The following is a 25,441-nucleotide window of genomic DNA, read 5'->3' as shown; positions in this document are numbered from 1 at the left end:
TTCGCGTGACGGGTCGCGAGGGCGGAGGCGCGAATATTCACGGGATTCGTCTCGAATTCGGTCACGCTCGTCTCCTGAATCGCGGAGATCGCTGACAGGAGAGAGTGCCACAGTGGATGCGTTGCGTTTAACGGTGGAAAAGCTCAAGGAGGAATTGACGGCTGCACGTTACCGGCCAACAACCTTGCAGGAGCATTTGGTGCCGAAGTTCGATCCAGCAGAGGACAAGGCGGATATTGAATTATGGGTTCGTGATGTCGACCGTATCGCGCGACGAGGTGGCTGGAGCGATGACCACATTATTTGTAATATCGCGCACCAACTACGGGGACATGCGCGTCAATTGTTTGACGAGGAACAACGGCGGGGTCCGACGTGGAAAACGTTAAAGACGGCGTTGATTGCCCGATTTAAGAAGCCGTTGCCTTTTAATCAGATGTTAAAGGAGGCCGCTTCGTATACAGCCAGACCAGGGCAGAAATTGGGCGACTATTATTTCGCCAAGCTGACAAAATTACACGCTCTTAAGATCACCATCCCGGACAAGTATTTGAAGGATGCAGTAATTGGGAGCATCGGCGACGAAGCCATTGAGCGGACAATCCGTTCAAATAAATATATCAACGTCGATGATCTCTATGTTGCGATGAGAGAGATGGGGGCGATGCCGGTGACAGGAGGAAACCCGGCGTCAAAGACACCGCGGTCTGCGGCACATACATTAGCGGTTGCGTCAGGATCATCGGGGACACAGCCGAACGTGAGCAGGAAGAAGCCGTTAAGGGATGAGAAGAAAACTTCGTCCAGGACGGCATGTTTCAATTGCGGAGAAGAAGGACACATAGTGAGGGTGTGTCCAAAGAGTAAACACGTGTGTTCGACGTGTAAGAAGGAAGGACACCTGGAAAAGTTTTGCTACAGGGCAAAAGCGATAGTAAACACGCTTCAGGTTAGTTCTAGTCCAAGTAAATGGGTGGTGTATGCTGAGGTGAATGGGCGGAAGGTGCGGTGCCTTCTGGACTCAGGTAGTACGCACACCCTTATTCGAAAGTCGACGGCGACCCGATTAGGCGTAAAGCTATGTACAGACAGTGCGAGGCTGACTCGTGAGGCTGCCTCAACCGTTAGCTGCCTCGATCGAGTCGCCTCGCGACTTTAAGTAGAGTATGTGAGGCAATCTCGCGAGGCATGGTGAGCCAACAGTAACTGCGAGGCAACCATGGAATCAACATCGGCTACTGCAGCGTTTTCATTTATGGTGATTCATCGAATTTTAAGAAATAAAAGGACAGAGAAACGACAGCGACGATGGTGGATCAAAGAATTATATAAAATGGCTTTAATTTCGGCTACAGGTCTGCCTACAATTGCACTTATTGTTCTCTAATTATCTTCTCTGATAATATTGTTGTAATAATTTTTATCTTTCGGGTCCCATAATGTTCGATACTCTTTGTACGTTTCGATTAGAAACAGGCACTGCTCACTATTCATTTTTTGTACGTGTCCACACGAAGCGTGCAACGAACTGCGAGGCATGTTTGATCTTGCCAAAAAAACCGACGATCATCGGCTCATTGCGCGGCAGCTTCGGAGCGAAGCAGCCTCAAACCGAGGCAAGTATACACATCGCGAGGCACGCCTCGCGAGGCAGCCTCGCGAGTCTGCCTCGCACTGTCTGTACATAGCTTTAGAATGGTCAAGGGACCCTTCATAAAAATGCGAGGTTATATGAGTCTGTACCATGAAGTATCTGTACATGAAATAATTGTCGGGCGGGATTTTATTGATCAGGACCACGTAGTACTGATTAAGGTGCGCGATCAAGTCATTTTACGGGAGCTGTCAAATATTGAGAGCGAGCAGCGACTTATAATGGATGTGTGCGCGATGGAAGCTAGCATTGATATCAGCGCGTTGGATTGTGGTGATATATCGGAAAGGGATCGCGTCTTATGTGTAAAATTAATTGAGGAGTATAAAGATTGAGTCACGACGTCAATGCGTACATTAGGCAAAACGAGTATCGTGAAAATGGACATAAAATGCACAACTGACGTGCCGATTGTATACCATCCGTATCGAATGGCCGAAACGGAACGCGCGGCAGCGCGGGAGATTGTTGAGGAATTACTGGAGAACGGAATCGTGCAGGAATCAACATCATCGTATGCGAGCCCTATTACTCTGGTAAGGAAGAAAACAGGCGAGTATCGTCTTTGCGTGGATTATAGGCGACTGAATGCGGTCACTATTAGGGATCAATATCCTCTCCCGTTGATCGAGGACCAGATAGATCGGTTGGGAGGTTATTGTTATTTCACGGCTATTGACCTGGCCTCAGGATACTACCAGGTAGCCATGAGTGAAGATGCAATACCGAAGATGGCCTTCGTTACTCCCGACGGTCACTACGAGTTTTTGCGAATGCCTTTTGGGCTTACTAATGCGCCAGCTGTTTTCCAACACCTCATAAATACAGCGCTAGGGTCGTTACGGAATAAGATTGCTTTTCCATATATCGATGATATAATTATTCCGTCGAAGACTCTTGCTCAGGAGTTAGAACGTCTCCGTCTCGTTTTAAACAAGTTGCGTGAAGCGAACTTGACGGTAAAGTTGAGTAAGTGTTCGTTCTTGAAAACGCAAATAAATTACTTAGGGAGAGAAATAAGCACTGCGGGAGTTAGGCCTGGAGAATATAAAATCGCTGCTGTGCTCAAGATGCCAGAACCCAAAAACGTCAGAGAGGTACGTCAGTTCTTGGGTCTTGCAGGGTACTTTAGAAAATTTATTAAGGGGTACGCAAGCCTGGTCACTCCGTTAACGGTGTTGACAAAGAAACATGTGCCGTGGACCTGGGGAAAGGAACAAAAAAATGTTGTGCAGGCGGTAAAACAAATTTTAACGACGAGACCGATTCTGGTTATTTTCGACAGCACAAAGCGAACGGAATTGCATACAGATACCAGCTCCTTGGGATTAGGGGCGATATTACTTCAATACTCAACCGATGGAACGCATCAGGTAGTCGCGTACTTTAGTAAGCAAACGACGGTCGACCAGCAGAAATATCATTCGTATGAACTCGAAACTATGGCGGTGGTGCTCGCGTTACGGTATTTTCGAGTCTACCTGCTTGGGATACGCTTTACGGTTGTTACGGATTGTAACACGCTGCGCACAACATTTACTAAAATGGACTTGATTCCAAGGGTTGGACGATGGTGGTTGAAGGTCCAAGACTTTAAATTTGATATCGAGTATCGGCCGGGCTCGGCGATGCAACATGTGGATGCATTGAGCCGCAATCCGATACAAACGATCGATGTGTATCCCGTGGACATTACAGAAGTTGATTGGGTGTTGGCAGCGCAAATGCAAGACGAGCAGTTGAAACGTGTACGGAAAATTTTGATGGACAACGTTCGTAATAGTGAGACGAAACAATATTTTACGAACTATGTTTTGAAGAAAGGGAGAGTTTGCAGGCGACTTGGGGACGGACAAACGCCATGGGTGCCACGTGCGGCCCGTTTCCAAATTTGTAGGCTGTGTCACGACGACGCAGGACATTTGGGACTTGAGAAGACGCTTCGACGCATTCGTGAGAATTATTGGTTTCCGGAAATGAATGCGTTTGTAACGAAGTACGTGAAAGCGTGCTTGAACTGCACATATTACAAGCGAATCGCAGGGCAGAAACGAGGAGAGCTGTATCCTATCGAGAAGACGCCGACGCCCTTCCATACTCTACACGTTGACCATGTCGGGTCATTTGTGAAGAGTAAAAAGGGGAATCGGTACCTGCTTGTCATCGTGGATGGTTTCACGAAATTTACGATCGTCGAACCGGTAAAAGACACAAAGGCTAAGCGGGCGGCGAAAATACTCATAGATCTGGTGCATCTTTTTGGAGCACCCCACCGTATCTTTAGTGATAGAGGAACCGCATTTACAGCTCGATCATTCCAGGCATTCTGCGAGGAGTATGGTATTCATCATGTGTTGAATGCTGTAGCTATTCCTCGAGCGAATGGACAGTGCGAAAGGTATAGTTGCGTCTTTGGCTGCTACAATGGCGGGAAGGGATCCTGAGTGTTGGGAACAGGAAGTAAAACGGGTTCAATACACCCTTAACACAACACATAATAAGGGTATTGGGATGACGCCAATGGAAGCCTTGATCGGATGCAAGGTGCGGTATCCGGCGGAAGGATAGATCTTGCAAGAGGTGCAGGGTGAGATCCAGTGGATGGATCTTAATGAGCTCCGAAAGAAGATATCGGAATATATTACGGAGGATCAGCGTAAGCAGAAGGAGAGGTACGATCGACAACGACGAGCGGCTAAGAAATATCAGGAAGGAGATGTCGTCATGGTCGAAATTACCGCGGATCAGCCGACTGGAGACAGCCGGAAACTTCATGCGCAGTTCAAGGGCCCGTTTAAAGTCGTCGCTGTGTTGTATAACGATCGTTATGAAGTCGAGGATCTGAGAGAAGGGGGTCGTCGGGTGAAGACGGTTGTAGCGGCCGAACGTATGAAGCCGTGGGTGGCCGCTATTGAGTGACGAGGCCACAGGCTACAGAATTTGGCGGTCAACTGGTGCGGATATCAGTTACAACGGACGGACTCGTTTGGCGAGAGTTCGAAGTATTCCAGGTATACAGGCACGAGTTCGGCAGCAGGTAGCGGAGACAATGTTACGGCAAGGTGTGAAGTTGGCTATTGTGTGTGTGATGGAGGTCACACCACAATGAGCATAGACGGATACTGAAGGCTGTATCTGTAATTTGACAGAAACGACGAAAATGGTTTGTCGTCTCTGTAGCGACGGACACTGGGAACTGTGTCCGGGGTTTGACAGAAATGATAAGAGTGGCTTATCGTTCCTGTGGAAATTGACAGAGGTGGTAGGAGTGGCTTATCATCTCTGGAAGAGACTACCGGCTTTGATGTGTGTCAGGGACACAGTGACGTTGTTTAAAGGTCGATCGGTGCAATGAGGTCGGTGGGAATCCATAGCGACAAAGAATAGGCTCTACCTAATCACGGAGTAAAGTTAGATTTCCATTTTGTCTCGGAACTTCTAATGATGGGACAGGGGAGGAGCCTTGACCATTCAGTTGAGCGTCGTGCGATGGTGCCTCTAAGGGCTAACTCTTGCTAACCAAGAGGTCTACGCTTTAACGATGTGTGTTTCTTTGTATGGTTTAGAAAACGACGTAGGATGCGTGCTCAGGGACGAGCACGAGGAACAGGATAGGCAAATGTAAGGCGTTAAGGAAATTTCGAGATGACCATGGTGTCAACGAAGGAGCCGCGCCTGGTCTTCGTCCGTTGACACCCCCACCCTGGTACGCTGGGGTATTATGGGTCAACGTGGGCCAGGGCCGCATAAGGAAAAGAGCGCCAGTCGTTTTTCCGGCGCACAACGTAAAAAAAAAGAAATAAAGTCATTCTTTTAAAATAGTAAATTCAGCAGTTTCATTAACATAGATCCCTTTCCTATCTTGTCAAACATGTCATTGGTTCTGAGTATCGCTGGATGTAAACTCGAAACATCATTCGTGTGGTCCGATAATCTTGACCACTCTAGAACGTTCCTTATCGGCTCCGCGAAGATGATCGAAATTCCTTACACATACATTATAAGAATCCGAATTTTCTATTAATTCATTAAATACGGTAATATTGTATTTCCTCCATGCCGATCAGTCCAGGATACGAATTCAAACTTTTATTTAGCATTCGTTTAAATTCAGTAATTGGTACTGATTTTGGGAAGCATATTTTTCTTCCTGTAATGTTAACATCAAAACAATCTTGTAAAATGTATTATATTTGAATGAATATCAAAATCTTTAGTATGGCAGGAAGAGTAAAGGAACATACTCGAATTAGAAAGAAAAAGATTAAAACAGAGAGAGGAGCGCACATATCCTTACTGCACCACCGATAAGCGAATCCCGCCTCCTTATGCATCAACACCTCCGCCTAATTCGTTAGGCGCACAACAACGCAATGTAAACAATTTCGGACGAGGCCCGCTCTGGTCTTCTCTGAGAGGTACAGATTGCGACACTCTTCGACATACAATCGCAAGCACCGTGTCGGCGGGTCCGCGGAGCAATATTAAGACGAGTTTTGTACTTTATAGATTTATTATAGATATACGATTTGTAACTAAATACAGTGCGTGTCATAAATATACCCCCCCCCCCCATTATTGAATGTTTGGTACTTTAGAGAAAGATTATGTAAATATGCTATTTCTGGCTGATATGCAAAATAGTTTACGTAAAGAAAAAGAAAGAATTTAGTGGAAGAAGTAATCTTTGATAAAGAAAACAAGGAAAGATCATTTTTAAAGCGTTTCATAAATATACCAACCTACAGCGTTTTTATGCTTTTGATAACATTGTAATTATTAATTCCTTTGTTTCTCGTCGTCACTTGTTAATTGTGTTATTGAAAGCAAGAATATAATTGTTGAGCAAGAATGCCTCGCGGAATAGAACTTTCAATCCAAGAAAAGTTCCAAGTGGATAAATTGTTTTAAAAAGAATATTCTTTTCATAAATGTTACATCGTCTTAAATTAACAACAATGTAAAATTATTCGTTATTCATGAATAACACATAAACTAATAAGTCGTTTAGAAGTAAAGTGTTTTATCATTTATGAAACAAATGGTTTTTTTTTAACAGCACGTTTCCTGGTGGATAAAATGTTTTAAAAAAATGATTTTTCTAACTATGTTATGCACACAACCTGCTGTTGCATGTCTAACCTGCAACAGCACGGCGCCTAATGACCAATATATACCTTGTGTACTTCTGCATTCATGATTTCAATGTATCGTAGGTATGATGGCACCTAATATAGCCTAACCTAACCCAGTCTACTCTATCTAATCAGTGAATTAAGTTAGATTAAGGTAAAGTGATATTTTGGTCGCCGTTAGGCGACCAGACACACATACTGAGATTTAAAATCATGAAAATTAGTTAAATTTAATTTTTAAGCCCACCCGTAATCTATATATATAAAGACAAATGGCCTGACTCATCAACGCCCAGCCCAAACCCCTGAACCTAGAAACATGAAATTCGGGTAGTGTATTCCTCTCATGACGTAAGCACCCACTAAGGAGTGGTTTTTAGAAATTCGACCCTTAACCCTTTGCGGTCCGATGTCGAGTGTGACTCGACATCGCCTTTCGTTTCAGCCCGTCCGATGTCGAGTATGACTCGACATCGCCTTTCGTTTCAGCACGTCCAATGTCGAGCGTGGCTCGGCATCGCTTTGTTTTCTTTCGCGTCCTGTATCAAATTTCATCGGTTTTTATGTTTCACTATATGCCAATTTTAGACTAAATACGAGAAGACAAGAGCTACGGGAAAGAAAATCTAAAATACGTCATGCATCTTGAACTTCACGTCTTGGTTTTAGTCTTTCCAAACAGCCCGTGGTGTACAGCTCGAAGTCGTAGCACACCAAGAAAGCATTTTCAAATCCTATATTTTTACAAAATAACTTTTTTTTATAAAGAATATGGCTAAACAACAGGGTCGGCAACGTACAACAGTGCGTAATACTGTATTTGAAAGTGATGATAGTGTTTGTTTGAGCGACATAGAAGAAGAATTTCAGAGAACATGTGCACTTGGAATCGAAAGTAGTGAAGGTTCAGAGAATGGAGTTACATTCAGACAGAGCAGACGTATAAACAGAATTTGTGATACATCAGAGAGCAATAATGAAATGGAGACAAGGTACAAGGGCCCCAAGTTCCGACTGATTGCATCACACCTCTGCAGTTTTTCTCATTATTTTTTACGAATGAGCTTATTAGCAAAATAACGACAGAAACAAATTTATATGCTCAATAAATAATTAGCGGCCGTGAAGTCTCTATGCATTCATTGTGGCATAATTGGTATGAAGTTACTGCTGTTGAAATGAGAGCATTTCTTGGTGTAATTATCAATATGGGATTGATGCCTGTTCATGATATCAAAGATTATTGGAGTAAAAAATTTAACGCATACATTCCGTTTTATAATAAAATTTTTAAACGCCAACGATTTCTACAAATATTTTGGGCATTGCATTTAGAAACCACGCCACAAACGGGCAATACGGAAAGAATTTCTGTGGATAAAGTTGCCCATTTACTTAACTATTTGGACAAAAAATTCAGACAACATTTCGTACCAGCACAGAATATTGCTGTAGATGAATCTACAGTTGGATTCAAAGGAAGAGTTTCTTTCAAAACGTACAACCCCAAAAAACCAAACAAATGGGGACTTCGTCTATATGTATTAGCAGACTCATTGTCTGGTTATGTATACACATTTTTACCATATTTTGGAAAACAAACGACAAACGCACTAATTGACCCTGATTTACCAATCACAAGCCGGATTGTTTTACACCTGTATAATAATCTACAGCAGTCAATACCTGGAGCTAAAGGATACCATATCTATACCGACAGACTCTATACCAGCATCATACTTGGCGAAAGATTACTTAATTTGCAATGCCATTTAACGGGCACGGTAATGACGAATAGAAAAGGAATACCCTTGTCAATGAAATCACCGAAATTAAGGATTGGGGAGACAGTTGCTTATCGCAAAGAAGAAACATTATTGCTTGCATGGCGCGATAAACGTGTCGTGTCCATGCTATCAACGGGTGGCATGTCAAGATATCAAATTGTTGGAAATAGAAGAGCTGGGAATAATAGAGCGCGGCCAGTTTTGAAGCCCAGTATAATAGCAGAATACAATAAAAACATGGGCGGCGTCGATTTAGCCGACCAGTATACTTCAACATACTGCTTCCTCCGCAAAACCCTAAAATGGTGGAGGAAACTGTTTTTCTGGGGTTTGGAAGTATCTATTATCAATGCTTATGTTTTGTACAAAGCATGTCCTAATACTACTAAAAAGCTTTCTCACAAGCAATTTAGAGAAAAGCTGGTGCTTGATCTTCTAGAAAACATTCGTGTAACAGTAAAAAGTGGAGAACCATCATCCAGCGATAAGGAACAGCGACTAGATGGAAAACTACACATAATTACACTGCATCCCCAGAATAAACACAAGGATTGTGCAGTTTGTTCTAACCGAAAAGTTCCAGGTGGTAGAAAGGAAACGTCATATATATGCGAAACCTGCGACAGAAAACCAGGATTGCATGTTGGACAATGCTTCAAACGGTACCACACAATGGTTAATTATAAGCTGTAAACAATAAAACAATGTTTAAAAATTTTACAATTTTATTTTATACATGCATTAATTCATAAGTCCGTTACGTCAGTAAGATCATGCATGCTTTCCACAATAAACGCTACCAAGCGGACAAGCGACTGCTGAAATCTGCGCGGACCTGCTGAAACGAAACGGTGAAAGGCGTTCGGACCGCAAAGGGTTAAGGGTCGAGACACACTATCGGTCCGGTCCCGGTCCGGTCTCGGTCCGGTAAAATATAGTACAATGTATTTCTTATGGGCGTATGCACACTGTCCAGCTCCGGTCCGTTCACAGTCCAGTCTCGCTTCGATATTGCTTCGATCCCAGTCCGGTCCCAAAACCCTTGCGAACAATAGTCACTTGGGCCACTCAACGACCTTCCTTCGGTTCGCTTTACGACCGTTCTCGGTCCGGTAAAATATAATATAATGTATTTCTTATGGGCGTATGCACACTGTCCAGCTCCGGTCCGATCACGCTCCAGTCTCGGCTCGTCTCGATTCCTCACGAAGAATACTTTCTTGGAGCGGGACTGTGCTCCCTCGTTTGAAATGCTTCAGCTTGTACATTTCCACCTTGTCTAGATAGATTGTTTACATGATTTGTTTCTGTTGGGTTTAAACTAAATATATTTATTATATGAAAAGTTATAAAATATATACTCTTACTAGTTAAGATATAATGATTACATAAAAACAAAGAAGTAACGTACTGTCTAGATCCCGATCGTTCTTGCGACAAACACGTATCAGTTTCAATGTATTCGAAATTCTTTTTGCAATTTGTGCTGTACTTTCGACTGTACTTTTCGCGTTACAAAGCGTACGTTTTCGGGGCCTGGGAATCGTAGGGTTTCAAACTCAGGTACCAAAAACAATACACTGCTTTGTACTACAAGTTGCCGTTACTTTAATCTATCGAGGTGCTTCTTGGGTTTATTACTTGCTACGGTCATTAATAGGATCCTTCATACCCCTGCGTGGGTTACTCAAGGGTACGGGCGGTAATGTCGTATGACCGTTGGGAAGGAATGAAGACTCTACTTATAGAAAATAGTTTCAACCCCATTAATTTTCGACGGTACCCCCTCCTTTTTCTAACAACGAATCAGCATTCACGATTTCTGTAAACTACACAATAAATACAACGGCACGACAGCGAAAAGATACAGATCAATTTTAATACATCGAACGTCCAGTCATCGTTAAACGAAAAGTCTTGTGGAAAAGTGCATTATGGAATCCGATAAGTCATGGAGTTTTGAAAAAGGTAATTACATACGTACATAGTTATTACTGTGAAATTTGTTTTATTTTAATACATTGTTATTTGAATTAAAAATGTATTTTTAATGTGTAATTTTCAGATGAAATGTTAATTGAATTGGTGAAGAGCAAACCGGGTCTATATGATTTACAAACAAGTCAGTATAGTGACGCTCATTTTAAAAAACAAGCGTGGAACGAAATTGGGAAAACGATAGGTCAGTCTGGTAAGTAAAGTGACAAATTCAATATAAATATATCTTTATAAACATTTTGAAAATACTTATTAATAATACTCATTACATTACATTATTTTGTCCTGTTGCCACGGCACTGAGCCTACAGGTGAATTAAAAAAGTTTTTAAAAATTTCCCTTGTTAGAAACGCTTCATTCTGTGCATTTCCACCTTGTCTCCGTAGGTTATTTACATTAGTTGCTTCAGTATATTCTAAATTTTGTTCGCAGTTTATACCTCGACTATTTCTAATAATATTATGAAAAATGCACGTTGCTAAAACAATTGTGGCAGGATTTTGGGGTTCAGCTATCATTCTTCGAGAATATATTTTAAATGTTTGCGACAATATTCCGAATGCACATTCCACTAACCTCCTTCCTCTACATAGTCGGTAATTAAATATTCTTTGTTCATTATCTTCGGTACTTTGTGTACCTGGATACGGCCGCATTAAATATTTTTTTAATGGGAATGCCTCATCTCCCAATATTACATACGGTGCAACTGTATTTGTTCCTGGCAGTGGAGAATCGTCAGGAACATTCAATTCGCCAGTTTCTAATTTTTTGCTAAAAGCAGAATTCGCAAAAATACCACCATCACTATTTTTGCCATACGACCCTACATCCACAGCAATAAATTTATAATTGGCATCTACCAATGCCAAAAGCACTATTGAAAAAGATTTCTTATAATTAAAATATAAGGATCCACTATTTGCAGGCGCCTGTATCGTCACATGTTTGCCATCTAGGGCTCCTAGACAATTTGGAAAATTCCACATACTCCACATTTCATTAGCTGTTTCTAACCATTTTTCAAAAAAAAAAACCAGCCAAGGGTAGTTCAGAAGAGGAGAGCGCCTCATCCACGCTTATGAAATATTTATTACATGAAAAGGAAAGTGAACCGAATCACCCGATTGACACCTTTTTTTCCTTAATGTCTACGACAGTTAAAACTTTCTCGCCAAGAGATCAACTTATTGTAAAAAATAGAGTTTTTAATTTAGTTAGCGAAATAGAAGAGAAATATTTATACAGTTCCCCTTCTCCACCCTTTTCCTCCCCACCATACCAACCACATACCTCCCATTTCATTGACCCACTACCGTCAACAGTACCTTATCCATCTACACCTCCATCAGCTCATAGTAATTTTAATAATTTTGATCAATAAGTTTATGTATACATATAGTTTATAATAAAAACAATTTTTTGTAATATAAAATATAAAAAATAATTTATAATATAATAAAAACAATTACTCACTTTAGACACACCATTAATTTTTGTCTCGGAGAAATAGCTTCTCGAAACGTGGTATTTTTCTTCCTAATTTTCTTCTCAATTTTCGTAAGTACCATTTCAAATGTACGAAAATTCATTCTAAAGTACTTAATAAATTTTTCTTCATCTTTCATTAGATGACGATACAACGTATAATATTCGCCTTCACTTTTTCTCGTTAGTAAACTTGGATGCACCCACATTTTTCTATTTATTTTGTTTCGATTTCTTCTGTTTTTTTCTTCTTCATCTAACACAATAGCTATAATAGCTAATTCTTTCTTTGAAAAATTACACGGCATGTTTCTTATTCGATTCGACCCGACTTGGAGTACGAACGATTCCAGACTGAAGAGTCCTCGACATCTGGCAGGACTGAGACCGAGACCGGACCGTGACCGAACAGTGTGCATCTAGTCGTACGGTAAAATTTTACCGGACCGAGACCGGACCGAGACCGGACCGATAGTGTGTCTCGACCCTAAGCGTGTAAAAAGGGTTAAAATCTATTTACACGGATTTCTTCAATATCTCTTAGGCCCGATGAGATATCGACTTGGTTTTTGCTTACGAAGGTCACCCATACCATTGATTAAAACATATTTCAGGATTTTGTTCTAATCAACCTCTGAAGGCGAAAATCTAGATTCTGGGGTGAAGGTAATTATTTGGATTACAGACGGTCTCGCCGATTTCGATAATTTTTAAATATGTTGTAGAAATCAACATTTTGGACTACTTTTTCCTATACATATAACAGCCGCTCGGCCTTAGTTTTTGCGATATTTCCGAAAAACTGTCGAAACTATCGCATTGAATTCTGCCTATTCGTATGCGATCGTGACAACGTACGCATTAGTATGGGATCGCCGCTTTTCTACTGTTTCTGCATGCAGTAACACGGCGACATATATGTACACACATACATAACGGGTGGGCTTAAAAATCAAATTTAACTAATTTTAATAATTTGGAATCTCAGCGTATAAAGAACTGCAGAGAATGCTACACGATGTCAACAGCTACATAAAAGACCTGAAGACCACTTTAGACAAGGTACTTCCGACCTGCCAAAAGTTCGAAGTCGTTATCCATGCAGATAGAAAGCCTATCTACACTAGCTGGTTACCCTGGTTTCGCCCCGGAGTATTTGTAGGGCAAATAGGTGATAGGAGAACCACAAATGTGGTCTATAAAGAGGTCCTCAAGTAGAAAAAAAGGTCGTAGATATTTTTTGCGTAATTTGTTTCACTACGATCTTCCCTTTTTTATTTCTTTACCAAATATTTCGAATTTCACTTCACCGTTTCTTTCCACATCAACATGCTTTGTTTTATTCAAATCTGTATATAGTCTTTTTTTATTAGTTTTCATTTACTTTTGCAAACATCTTTGCGTAGCACTGTACTATTATATCACAAAACCATAAATAACATTAAACATCTATCATATGATCTCAAAAAATAGGCACGCAATACAACTGAAGTTCATTGTAGACAAAATGGATTTAAAGCAATTAAATACCGGAGAAAAGCACGAGTATTAAGCAATTTTTCATTATAGTGGAATATGCCTACTGGGGAAACCACTAAAAAAAATGCATTCACAATAGAACCTCAAGGATGATGCGGAAATCTATTGCCGTTAAATGCAATATACGCTATCACCTATTTGCCCCACATGCACTCCGGGGCGAAGCCCGGGCAACCAGCTAGTATATGTATATATATATTGATGTCGGTCGCCGTGCTGCTGCCTGCAAAAACAGTAGAAAAGCGGCGATCCCATACTAATGCGTACGTTGTCACCGACATACACGGATGGCCAGAATTCAATGTGTTAGTTTCAACAGTTTTTCGAAAATATCTCGAAAACTAAGGCCGAGCGGCGGTTATATGTATAGGAAAAAGTTGTTCAAAATATCTAATTTTACAACATATTTAAATTTCATAAAAATGGGTGAGGTATAACCTAATCTCAATAATTACCAATTTTACATTGTTGTTAATTTAAGACAATGTAACATTTATGAAAAGAATATTCTTATTAAAACAATTTATCTACCTGGAAACGTGCTGTTAAAAAAAAAACATTTTTTTCATAAATGATAAAACACTTTATTTCTAAACGACTTATTAGGGTAATTATTTAGAGATAGGGACCACCCTCCGATGAACTTGACCTTGACATATGTTGTCAAGGTCACCCCCTGAGTGACCTTCAGAAGGTTTTAGCCGTCGTTCGTTTTTTGAAAGTTATAACCAATAAAGTTTCGAAAATATAGCAGTTATTTTGAGTATTAAAACGCATAAACGACTAACGTATTTTCATGCAAAGCGAAGTTTACACCACCCCTATTACATTCCTCACTAATTGTGTGCAGATTCGTAAGTTATCTTCGAATATCATTCTTACTGTTGTTCATGTTTCTTACAAATTTCAAACTGTACTCTTCGAAAGTGAGCCGTTGAATATCCTCCTTATTGTTGTTGATATTTCTTATAAATTTCAATTATACGCTTCGAGAATGAGCCAGTATACGATAGGTTATTGTACAAGTAACTTGTTTAACTATCTGGAAATGAAATTTTACGAATTTCTCGCATTAACAACAAATTTTAATGAATTGTTAAAGTATTTATGCACGAAAAATGATATTCGCGGAAAAGTGAAGTGTCCGCGTTGCAATAATGTTGTAGAATTGACAGGTGATCAGTCATTAATTATACATTGTACACAACATTATTATAAACAAGTGAAAGGACGCAAGCGCAGGAGAGTAATTGGTAATTTTAAAATAAGCGCTTTAACCGGGACATGGTTTGCGCAAAGTAAGTTGTCAATTAATATGCTGTCATGATGATGAATTGCCCTCGACAAAGATTTCTGGAAAAGGAGTTGAATATTTCATCATGTACAGCAGTTGATTGGGTGAACTTTTGCCGAGAGGTAATTAATTTATTTCCTAATGATTTTATTCGTAAATCTACATATATAATATTTGAATCCAACAATGTGGCATTTTAGCTCATGAATAAATGGTTGATGTGCAAACAAAATCCAATTGGTGGAAATGGAATCATCGTCAAAATTGATGAAGCTAAATTCGGACGTCGAAAATACCATCGTGGACGATTGATCACAGGACAATGGCTCTTTGGTGATATAGAACGGGGCACGAAACATATGTTTGTCGTGCCAGTTGTATCTCGTAGTGCAGAAGTGCTACTACCCTTAATCGAAAAATACATTGCTCCTGGGTCGATAATCTACAGCGATTGTTGGAAAGCTTATAAGAAAATCGACAAAAAAATATATCAACATAGCGTAGTCAACCATTCTGAAAATTTTGTTGATCCAAATACGGGTATCCATACCCAAAACAGAACGCTTATGGAGAGATATTCGCGGAGGTATTCCACAATATGGTCGTAGAGAATACCATTTTCACTATTATTTAGCAGAATTTATATTTAAAAAAGCATACAATTTCCACGAACGGTTGGATGCATTTTTTGAAATAATGTCTATTATGCACTCTTTAACGGAAAATATAAATGAATAAATGTTATAGTAATTATTATCGTTGGTAAATAATTAGATTAACGTACCCACCTCCAATCGCCTCGGGTTGAGTAGGAGATAAAATATTAAATTTGTTATTATTATTGAAACCATACATAGAGGTGATAAGTTAGGTTAGGTTATATATATAAATCCGCCCGTAGGGCGGCCGGCAACGCTTTCTCTGAATGATAGTTATAGATACGGCAGAAAACATTTGTAATTGTAACGATTATATCAGTAGTTGGTAGCACTTCTGATGTACATGTATACTGCATTTCACGAGAGACCATGCTTAACTTGCGCAGCTCACTAGGTGTAGGGAGATTTTTAGTAACGTGTGTGATTCCCCTCTACAGCTTGCTTCGTACTTTCCCATCATATAAATGGTGGACAGAAATATATGACGTACGATAACTGATAAGCGATGATGACATGGTAAAGATACACGATGCAATGAAATTCTTGTTATTTTTCAAAGAAAAAAATTATATGATCCTCAAGAAAGAAGCAAGCTGTATAGGGGAATCACACGTTATTAAAAATGTCCCTAGACCTAGTAACCTGCGCGAGTTAAGTATGGTCTCTCATGAACTGCAGTGTAGTTAATCGGCAATGGGTATGATGATTCCCGTTGAATATTGTTTACTTGAAATTATCAAATGGGTCATTTGTCACGGGTTGCCGACGCCTGAACGCGTAGTTACGGCACTGACGCGGCGAGGTAGGCATACAATGGCCGCCTGGCGGCAATGCGTCGTAGTCACGTTGTCGATGGATATTTTCTTTATTTGTTCCAACACCAAACCATACCGATACTTTCTGTGAATGGTTTCTTCATCAGAAATGTTTATAGAATGCAATCCTGTATAGTAAATTTCTGCTAGATAAAAGATTTTTCATAAAAATACAAAAATAGCGCGTACAAACTACCTACGGCACCTCTTTTTCAAACTTTGACAAACACTTACAAATATTAAAAATCATCAAAAAATATAATTGTTCATACAGACGTATAGATGAAAGTCTCCTCTATCTTTTGACATAAACCTGAACTTCCTCGCATTTTTAGTTTTCATGTAACACGGCATTTTTTCCCACAACCACACATTTTCACAAAAATGCCTGTTTCTCAAAAACTGTACGTATAGGAGCAAAACGGTTTGCAGATTCGTAATCAGTGAACAAAAGCCTATAAGAATCACGTAATGAATATTGCAGATCAAAAATCGTGTTGTACCGTGTAATTTGTGGTGTAAATTAACATTTACATTATTTGAAGTAAAATAAATTGTTCCTGCTCTTCTGTTCCCATGAAATAAAGAAGATTACTTATAAAGATTATAATTTGTAAGTAAGTGAAGAAAATATTTGATTCAAAATAATTTGAAAAAGTGTTGTCATTTCTGTCGCAGTTTTGCTGATTATCCAGCATCGTTAAACACATATATAGATGCATAGGCGACCGATGTACTACCGTTTTAAATATTGTACGCGCCGCACAGTGGTTCAAACGCGGAAAAAAATCGATTTTGGAAATGTTAGATACCTAGGTTCTTTTTATTATAATTTCAAAGAAGGATGTTTGGAGCTTCATAATCCAGAAAACTTTCTGTAAATACTCACTTGATTACAAAGATATTATAACATGAAAATTGGTAAGCAGGGAATCGCCAATTTTGCTCTACAAACGGATCCACAAATAAATGCTGGTACAAGTATCTGAAGCATTTAAGAGTAGAAACAATTTTGTAATTTGATTATGTTCATATTAAGGAAGTAAATGATATGAATAAAGGTAATGACAATCTCATTTGTTTCAATAGAACATATGTTGAATAATATGGTATTTTTAAGAATAGAGTTGAAGTATAATTAGACATAACTTTTTTGCGTCAATTAGCGTCAAGATCAGACTTAATGCAAATTGTACAGTATATCTTTAAGTTTATATCCAAAGAGATTTCAGCTGCGAACATCTGCGAATCTGGTTTTGGGAGCATTTTTTCTTTCGTCCGGACGACAGCAAATGATCAATCACTTGTTTTCTTCCAATCGCTCGTTTTGTAGGCAGTTCTAATTGTTTGCCCGTTTTGTAGACATCACAAACACCATCTTTTCACCGTTTCTTAAACATAATTATTTACTCTACTCTACGCGAGTCTTTGTTTCACATAACCCTTCAACAGTTTTAAAATTAATTTTTTAAAACAAAACGTGTTGGCGAACACACGTTCGATGCGTCAACAGTATTTAACTTGAAACTTTAGTTCATAGTATTTAATTTTTGTTTGTTTTACAACATGGAAACTTTCAAGATGGGTTACAGTGAATTGGTGGACATTGTGTTGTTAAGCAATCGTGAAATTGTTGAAACTATTAGAGTTCAATGTCCAGACATTACAGAAAACATGTTAAAAGAGATTCATAAAAAATTAATGAAAAGCTTTTTACCAAATTTTTCAAACAGATGGCAATCTGCATCACGAAACAAAAATAGCTTTATGAAGATGAATAAGGAATAGTTGAATCAAACCTTCTCAGCTACTTTGGAAACCGTTGCAGTGAATACTGATCTAAGCTCTTCCCAACATTATAGAAGAGGACGTCCAAAAAAAAGTTTTGATGAATGCTGTGATCGATCTAAACGATCGAAAGTTAAACAGTTGCGTGAAAACTATTCTGAGGAATTAATTGTTATGGCTGGGCGTGCAATTGAAAATTTGTCAGGACCTACTACATTCAGCACAGAAAAGGCATTAGCTTTAGTTCTCGATGCTTCGTTGTCGAAGTACCAATATGAAATCCTTAGGAAAGCAACTGAAGAGATTGGTTGTGATATTTTCCCACCCTACTACAAATTATTAAATGAGAAAGAAAAGTGTTATCCATCGAATGTCGAAATAAGTGAAAGTTGTGCGACTGTCAATGTACAGACATTACTAGATCATACCATGTCAAGAATTTTGAAAAGCAAAAGCGAGCAACTTGGAAGAATAGGAAGTGAAATGACACTTGTTTCCAAATGGGGGTGTGATGGTTCGTCCGGTCACAGTGAATATAAGCAGGCTTTTGATGAAGAAAACATCACTGATGCAAGTATGTTTCTTACATCCCTCGTTCCCTTGCACCTACATGAAAAAGGAAATAATTCTGTAGTAATTTGGAAAAATACGAGACCTTCCTCTACGCGGTTCTGTAGACCAATTCAATTTCAGTTTGCCTCAGAAACATCAGCAAATATACAAAATGAAGTTGCAAGGATGGAGACAGCAATTAAAAATATTAATGAGAGTGTAGTTACAATAGACGGTAAGACATTTCAAATAAACCACAAACTGCTATTTACCATGATCGATGGTAAAATTGCACAGACGATAACTGATACACCATCCATGGCAGTATGTTATATATATAAAGCGAAACCATCAGAAATGAACAATTTAACAGCTATAAGAAATAAACGTGAAGCCGCAAATGCCCTTAACTTCGGATTATCACCTCTACATGCAAGGATCAAATTCATGGAATGCATTCTTCACATCGCATATAATATACCATTTAAAAGTTGGAGAACAAATATACAGACAAAACCACAAAAAACTGAAAACACAAAAATAATACAAGAAAAATTTATTAAAAAAATGGGACTGAAAGTGGATGTTGTAAAACAGGGAATGGGTACCAGCAATGATGGAAATACCTCCAGAAGATTTTTTGGTAATCCAAAATTAACAGCCGAAATAACAGGAGTGGACGAAAATTTAATTCATCGGTTCGCTGTAATATTGCAAACAATAAATAGTGGTTATGCAATAAATTCAGAAAAGTTTGGCATTTATTGCAAAGAAACTGCCGATTTGTACGTAGATTTATACAGCTGGTATAATATGCCGAATACAGTACATAAAATTCTTTTACATGGCAGCAAAATAATAACAGCTGCCATGTTACCAATAGGAATGTTAACCGAGGAAGCCCAAGAAGCAAGGAATAAAGATTATAGGCAGTATCGGTTGAATCACTCCAGGAAATGTTCTCGGATATGTATCAATGAAGATACGATGCATATGCTTCTAGCTTCTTCCGACCCATATATAAACAATTTAAGATAAGTGCCAAAAAAAACAAATCTTGGAAGTGAATGACAATGTGAAGGCTTTACTCGCAAAGGACAATGATTAAGTAATTACAACATAATAATTATATATGTATAGCTATCCTTATTTTATTTTTTTATTTGAAACGTACTTTTTTTTACAAATCGCAAAACGATTCGTTTCATATGCATTATTATTCCATTACTATTTCATTTGTACTATAAATGTATCATAATGTTTGCAACGAGAAAAATATTTCTTAATTTTTCGATTTTTAAAACAAATTATTACTTCATTTTGAATAAGCCATTTTGTTTTTTGAAATTTTGACTTCAGATTCATAATCAGCGACCTCAAACACATCGACATACCAATTTTGACGCAAATTGAAGTTGTCATATTGATGCTATCCAATTTTTTCCGCAAAATGGCTAGTTTGAACCACTGTGCGCCGCCTTGACGCGGCTGATGCCGCGCGCCGTCGCAATACGATCTTAACGTGTTAGAGTATCGTACGCCATGATGTTAAACAAACGCGAATATCAGTAACGGCGCATGTGCGTAATGTAACCCACAGCGCTAAAGGCTGGTTCAGACCATAGACATAATTTTATAATATGTTGCCGCATCCAAAACATTAGGAAAATGGTATTATTCATTTCACGGAGAACCTGGTATTAATACCGAGGCTATAGAATCTATTAAACGACGCGCACATTCTGTTTCGTATAGATTGTTAGGTGCGTTAATGTTTGACGAAATGGCGATACGGTAACATGTGGATTATTGTAAAGATAGATTCGTCGGTTACGTAGATTGTGGCGTTAATGTGGAATGCGATACAACAAAAGTTGCCAAAGAAGCTTTAGTGTTTTGTGTTGTATGTATTAATCAAGCATGGAAATTACCAATTGCTTACTATTTAATAAACGGAATAACTGCAGATCAAAAGCAGAATATAATAATACAATGTTTAACGGCCTTGCATGAAACTGGAATGTTGGTAGTATCTTTAACGTGTGATGGTTTATCAACTAATTTAAGAGTACTACAAAGTTTAGGTTGCAAATTTAATGATCCTGATAATTTGCAGACATGGTTCACACATCCAGCAAATCACTGTCCAGTCAATGTATATCTTGATCCATGCCACATGTTGAAGTTGGTACGAAATACTCTTGGCTCAGCAAAAGAACTTTTGGACAATAATAATCAAACAATTAAATGGAAACATTTTGAACAGTTACATGAACTGCAAGAAAAAGAAGAATTACATCTTGGTAACAAACTTAGAAGAAAGCATATAGATTTTTATAAGAATAAAATGAAGGTCAAATTAGCCAGCCAATTATTAAGTACATCAGTTGCAAACGCATTAGAATTATGCAAAAATTCGTTACAACTACCACAGTTTCAAGATTGTTCAGCAACTATAAAATTTACCTCAATTTTTAATGATTTATTTGACATTTTTAATTCGAAAAATGTAAGACAACGTGGCTTCAAAAACCAATAGGTACTTTTAATTATTCTGAATTAAATACAAAACTCGAAGAATGTGAAGATTACATTAAAAAACTAACACTTGCAAAAGAATCCAAAAAAGTACTCAATTCAAAAGTGAAAACAGGTTTCATTGGATTTTTAATAAATATTACAAGTCTACGAAATATGTACAAACTTCATTGCGTTGAAAATAATCTATTGATATATATTCCAACATACAAAATTAGCCAAGACCATTTAGAATTATTATTTAGTAATATACGTATACATGGAGGATATAATAACAATCCCACTGTTAAACAGTTCAAATCCATTTTCAAAAATTAATAGTACATGTTGACATAAAAGACACAGGAACTGGTAACTGTATACCTTTAGAATCTATTCCGATACTGCATACACCATCTACACGCGATCCTGTTAGTATTATAAATGCAAGTACAAGTGCAAATTCCCATCAAAATTGGCTTAGTGTTTTTGATACAACACCAAGTGATCATGATTATAATTTACATATTCAATATCCATTTTTTACTGAATATAAAAATGAAGTTATTACATACATAGCTGGGTACATATTAAAAAAACTTAGGAAAATCTTGCACTGTTCGGAGTGCATTGAGGTATTAATGAAAGATAATACAGCAGTAAATTGCAACTTAATAAATATTAAAAACAGGGGGTCATTACTGTATCCTTCACAATCACTTGTATATGTTTGTAAAAAAATCGAAAATGGATTAACCATGTATCTACATATCAATAAAACATTGCAGGGATTTAATATGAATAGGTTTATATGCGAAATGACGATTTTCTTTATCGATAAGAATATCTTTGAAGAATTAAAAGACCACATAAATAATCAGACGTTTTTCAACAATCACTACAATCAGTTACTACGTGCTGTAATACAGTTATATACAAAAACTAGATTAACACATTGTATACAACAAGCTGAAATAAGCGATAGACATAAATTTAATAAATTAATATTATTTAAAGGGCATTAAAAAAAACATATATATTGTATATAAATTCTTTTATTTTCCTTCACATTCCTCACATTATATTCATGTGTCCTTTTTAGAAAACATTTACATTAATTATTAAATAAAAGAATGACAGAAATACATGCTCTTAATAGCAGATATGTATGTAACAACGGTATATTACAAATAATATCAAATAAAATTTACTATATAATAATTTAAATAAATAATCCTTTACAAATTTAATATTTTGAATGCAACATTGTTTGAATAGTTCTAAATTTTTAGAAAAAAACAAATTTAAAATCAGTGATTGTAATATGCAACTGCGAAAAGAAGAACATACCCGAGTCTGCGCTTACGAAAATAGTCGAAGTCAGATGAGTTCCCCCCTTACCGCGATTATCACCTACCCCTCGTAGAAAGGCTCCGTCTATACTTCTTATGTCTATGGTTCAGACACGGCTAGTAGTTTAGTCGAGTGGCGAGTAGTTTAGTGTATGGACACTAGAGTGTAGTCGAGTAGTTTAGTAAAACGGTTTAGTCAAGTCGATCCGTTTCATTGGATTTTGCTGGTCGAGTAGGCTTCCCCCACCACTAACTAGGCTTGCCCCACCACTAACTAGCCTTCGGGACAGACCTGTCCGGACGCATTTCTTTAGTCAAGAGTACAAAGAATTCAGAATGTCGCGTTGGAGTGAAGAAGTAACCTACAAATTCGTTTCGGAATATATTAAACACGAGGCATTATGGAACGTAAAATCCAATATATATAGAAACAGATCATCTAGGCAACTGGCGTATGAGAAATTACAACAATTGATGCAATTGCCGGGATTTACGGAAAAAGAAATTAGGCAAAAAATAAAAAATATTCGGAGTACCTACTCCCAGGAAATAAAAAAACTGAAAGATTCAACAAGATCAGGTTGCAGTGTGGACAATCTTTACACTCCAAATTTAAAGTGGTTTTCTATACTGCACGATACTCTAAAAAATATTAATGTGGAAGTAGTAAGAAGCAGCGAATGTAATTTGGTAAGTATTTTTATTCTAATTACAAAATTATAAAATGTGAAACAGATTTTAACATGATCATCCTTAATTGCCACGGGACCGACCCTTCTCCTACAAAATATTCAGCGAGTCTTTCACGGAGATCTTGCGAACGCCGAGTGGGATGGTTCGCTAACGTCCTACACAATGGAAGTAGTCCAAGCGGTGGTTGCGAAGACCTCCAACTGCCTTCAATTAATCCACCGGATTCGAAATTTTCAGCATCGACCGAATGTACGTGCTGCGGTGCAGTTACTCTCAACCAGTTGTGTAAAGTACAGCATGTTCTGACCATTATGCTTACTTTATCTGGCATTGAAAAAGGCATTGGTTTTTCGAATATTCGAAATCTTGCTGCTAATATTCCAAATGCATTTTCTACGACTCTTCTTGCACGTGACAGGCGATAATTGAATACTCTTTGCTTCATAGTCAGGCGGCAATCAGGGAAAGGCTTCAATAAATAATCTTTCATTGGGAAGGCATTGTCGCCAACCAGAAGCAGCTGTTGGTTGGTAGCATGCCATTTTCTAATGCCTGGTATAGATTGCAGTGACGGAACACCCCTCCATCCGAAATCCTCCCATTGCATCCTACATCTATGTATTTAAAGCAGTAATTATGGTCTACTACAGCCATCAAAACAATACTATTACTCTGCTTGTAGTTATAGTATAAACTCCCGCAATCAGCAGGTGCTTTAATGGCTACATGTTTCCCATCAATTGCTCCGCAACATCCAGGGAAGTTCCATTCTCTTCTAAATCCATCCTGAATGTGTTTCCACTCGTTTTCATCTGGGACTTGAAAAGCACAATAATCTATATTTTTTGCAATGCTTTGGGTTGTGTTTGGTTTTGCTATTGCACATTTCTGTTTGTTTTATATTGTTTTGTTTAGCAATGTTGTGTTTATTTAAATTAGCAATGAAGAATAAAAATGTCATGTTTCATATCTGGGACTTTTTCAGATACCAATCACAAGCGTGGAAGGAAGTTTTGAAAATACACAGCCATGCACTTCACAGGAGGATGCAACTGCAACTCCTGTGAGAAAGCGAAAGAGGAAGGAAAGCATCCGAGATATTGTGGAGGAGCTTAAAAGCATCACAGAAGTGATTAATGAGCCTGTGGAAGAAAACGAATTTGAGGTATTCGGAAGGAATGTTGGCTTACAGCTACAGAATATGCCAACAGAACAAGCGTTGAAAGCTCAACAACAAATACAATCTTATTTGACACAAACTCGACGGGAGAACATTGCCTCTCAGAGGCAGACGAACCAGGTCCAAGTCATATCCAACGATATTATAAGCACGGCATTATTAAGAACATTTTGCAATTATGAAAAATAAATATTTATCCATATAATGAACAATTGAATTTATTTTCTTACCTTAATAAAATCTTTTAGTGACTCAGAAACAGCTTCACACACTTCCGGAATAAATTCGGAAATGGTGGACTTTCCAAGTCTAAAAAGATGTTGCAGCGTCCTTAAACTGCATCCCGTTGCCAAGAAATACAGAACTGTTTGTAATTTTGTTTCTCCGGGAATTGCACTTCTGATATGCGTGTCCTTTCGTTGTATTTTTTCGCAGACTTTTTGTAATAATACATTAAATGACTCTTCGCTCATTCGAAGAGTATTAAAATATTCGGCTTTATCCTCTACAGCCAACTCTTTCAAAAGAGAACTGGACATTCCCAATGAATCTCTTCGGTTTATCCAGGGTCTAACCCACACGCGTTCATTTGTCGCTTCTTCTTCAACCACTTCTGCTATGACCTAAACAATGATAACAGTGAATAATTTCGTCGGTATCTCCGATTAAATATGATTTTAAGGTTAAATATCATTACAAATTATTACCTTAACAATTTCGTGATGACTCTATTTAGTGCCGCACGATGGCGTTGTCTCTTCATTTCTCTCGCTGATATGTCTTATCTTCTGGATTTTCAAAGCTCAACTGTACTAGTCCGGACACTTTTCTATACACTAAACGGTTTAGTAGTAAGTAGCTACTCCCCACTCGACTAAACTACTAGCCGTGTCTGAACCAGCCTTAACAGCGCCTCCAGCAACAAAACTGTGTAATCCACGCTGACGTGGCATGACGTAGGTGATAATGAAACTGATCGAAATTTATCG

At 38.3% G+C, this 25,441-nt stretch overlaps 2 protein-coding genes across 5 annotated transcripts in view; both read right to left on the bottom strand.

The window, feature by feature from the left end:
• Positions 1 to 25,441, bottom strand: part of LOC114882122 — a 340,169-nt gene that overhangs the window by 147,874 nt on the left and 166,854 nt on the right. The gene's annotated exons all lie outside the window — the stretch shown is intronic.
• LOC114881480 lies at positions 23,263 to 23,981 on the bottom strand. Its single transcript, XM_029198287.2, has one exon. It carries the CDS (start codon positions 23,877 to 23,879, stop codon positions 23,289 to 23,291), a length of 591 nt encoding a protein of 196 aa, XP_029054120.2. The 5' UTR covers positions 23,880 to 23,981; the 3' UTR covers positions 23,263 to 23,288.

The sequence above is a fragment of the Osmia bicornis genome, unplaced genomic scaffold, assembly GCF_907164935.1.
Source record: "Osmia bicornis bicornis unplaced genomic scaffold, iOsmBic2.1, whole genome shotgun sequence".
Taxonomy (NCBI): domain Eukaryota; kingdom Metazoa; phylum Arthropoda; class Insecta; order Hymenoptera; family Megachilidae; genus Osmia; species Osmia bicornis.
The sequence above is the reverse complement of the archived record's forward strand: the minus strand, read 5'-3'. Positions and strand labels throughout refer to the sequence as shown.

Coding starts and splice junctions, on each gene's coding strand:
- LOC114881480 (XM_029198287.2), bottom strand. CDS start 23,879: ATGCAATGGGAGGATTTCGGATGGAGGGGTGTTCCGTCACTGCAATCT.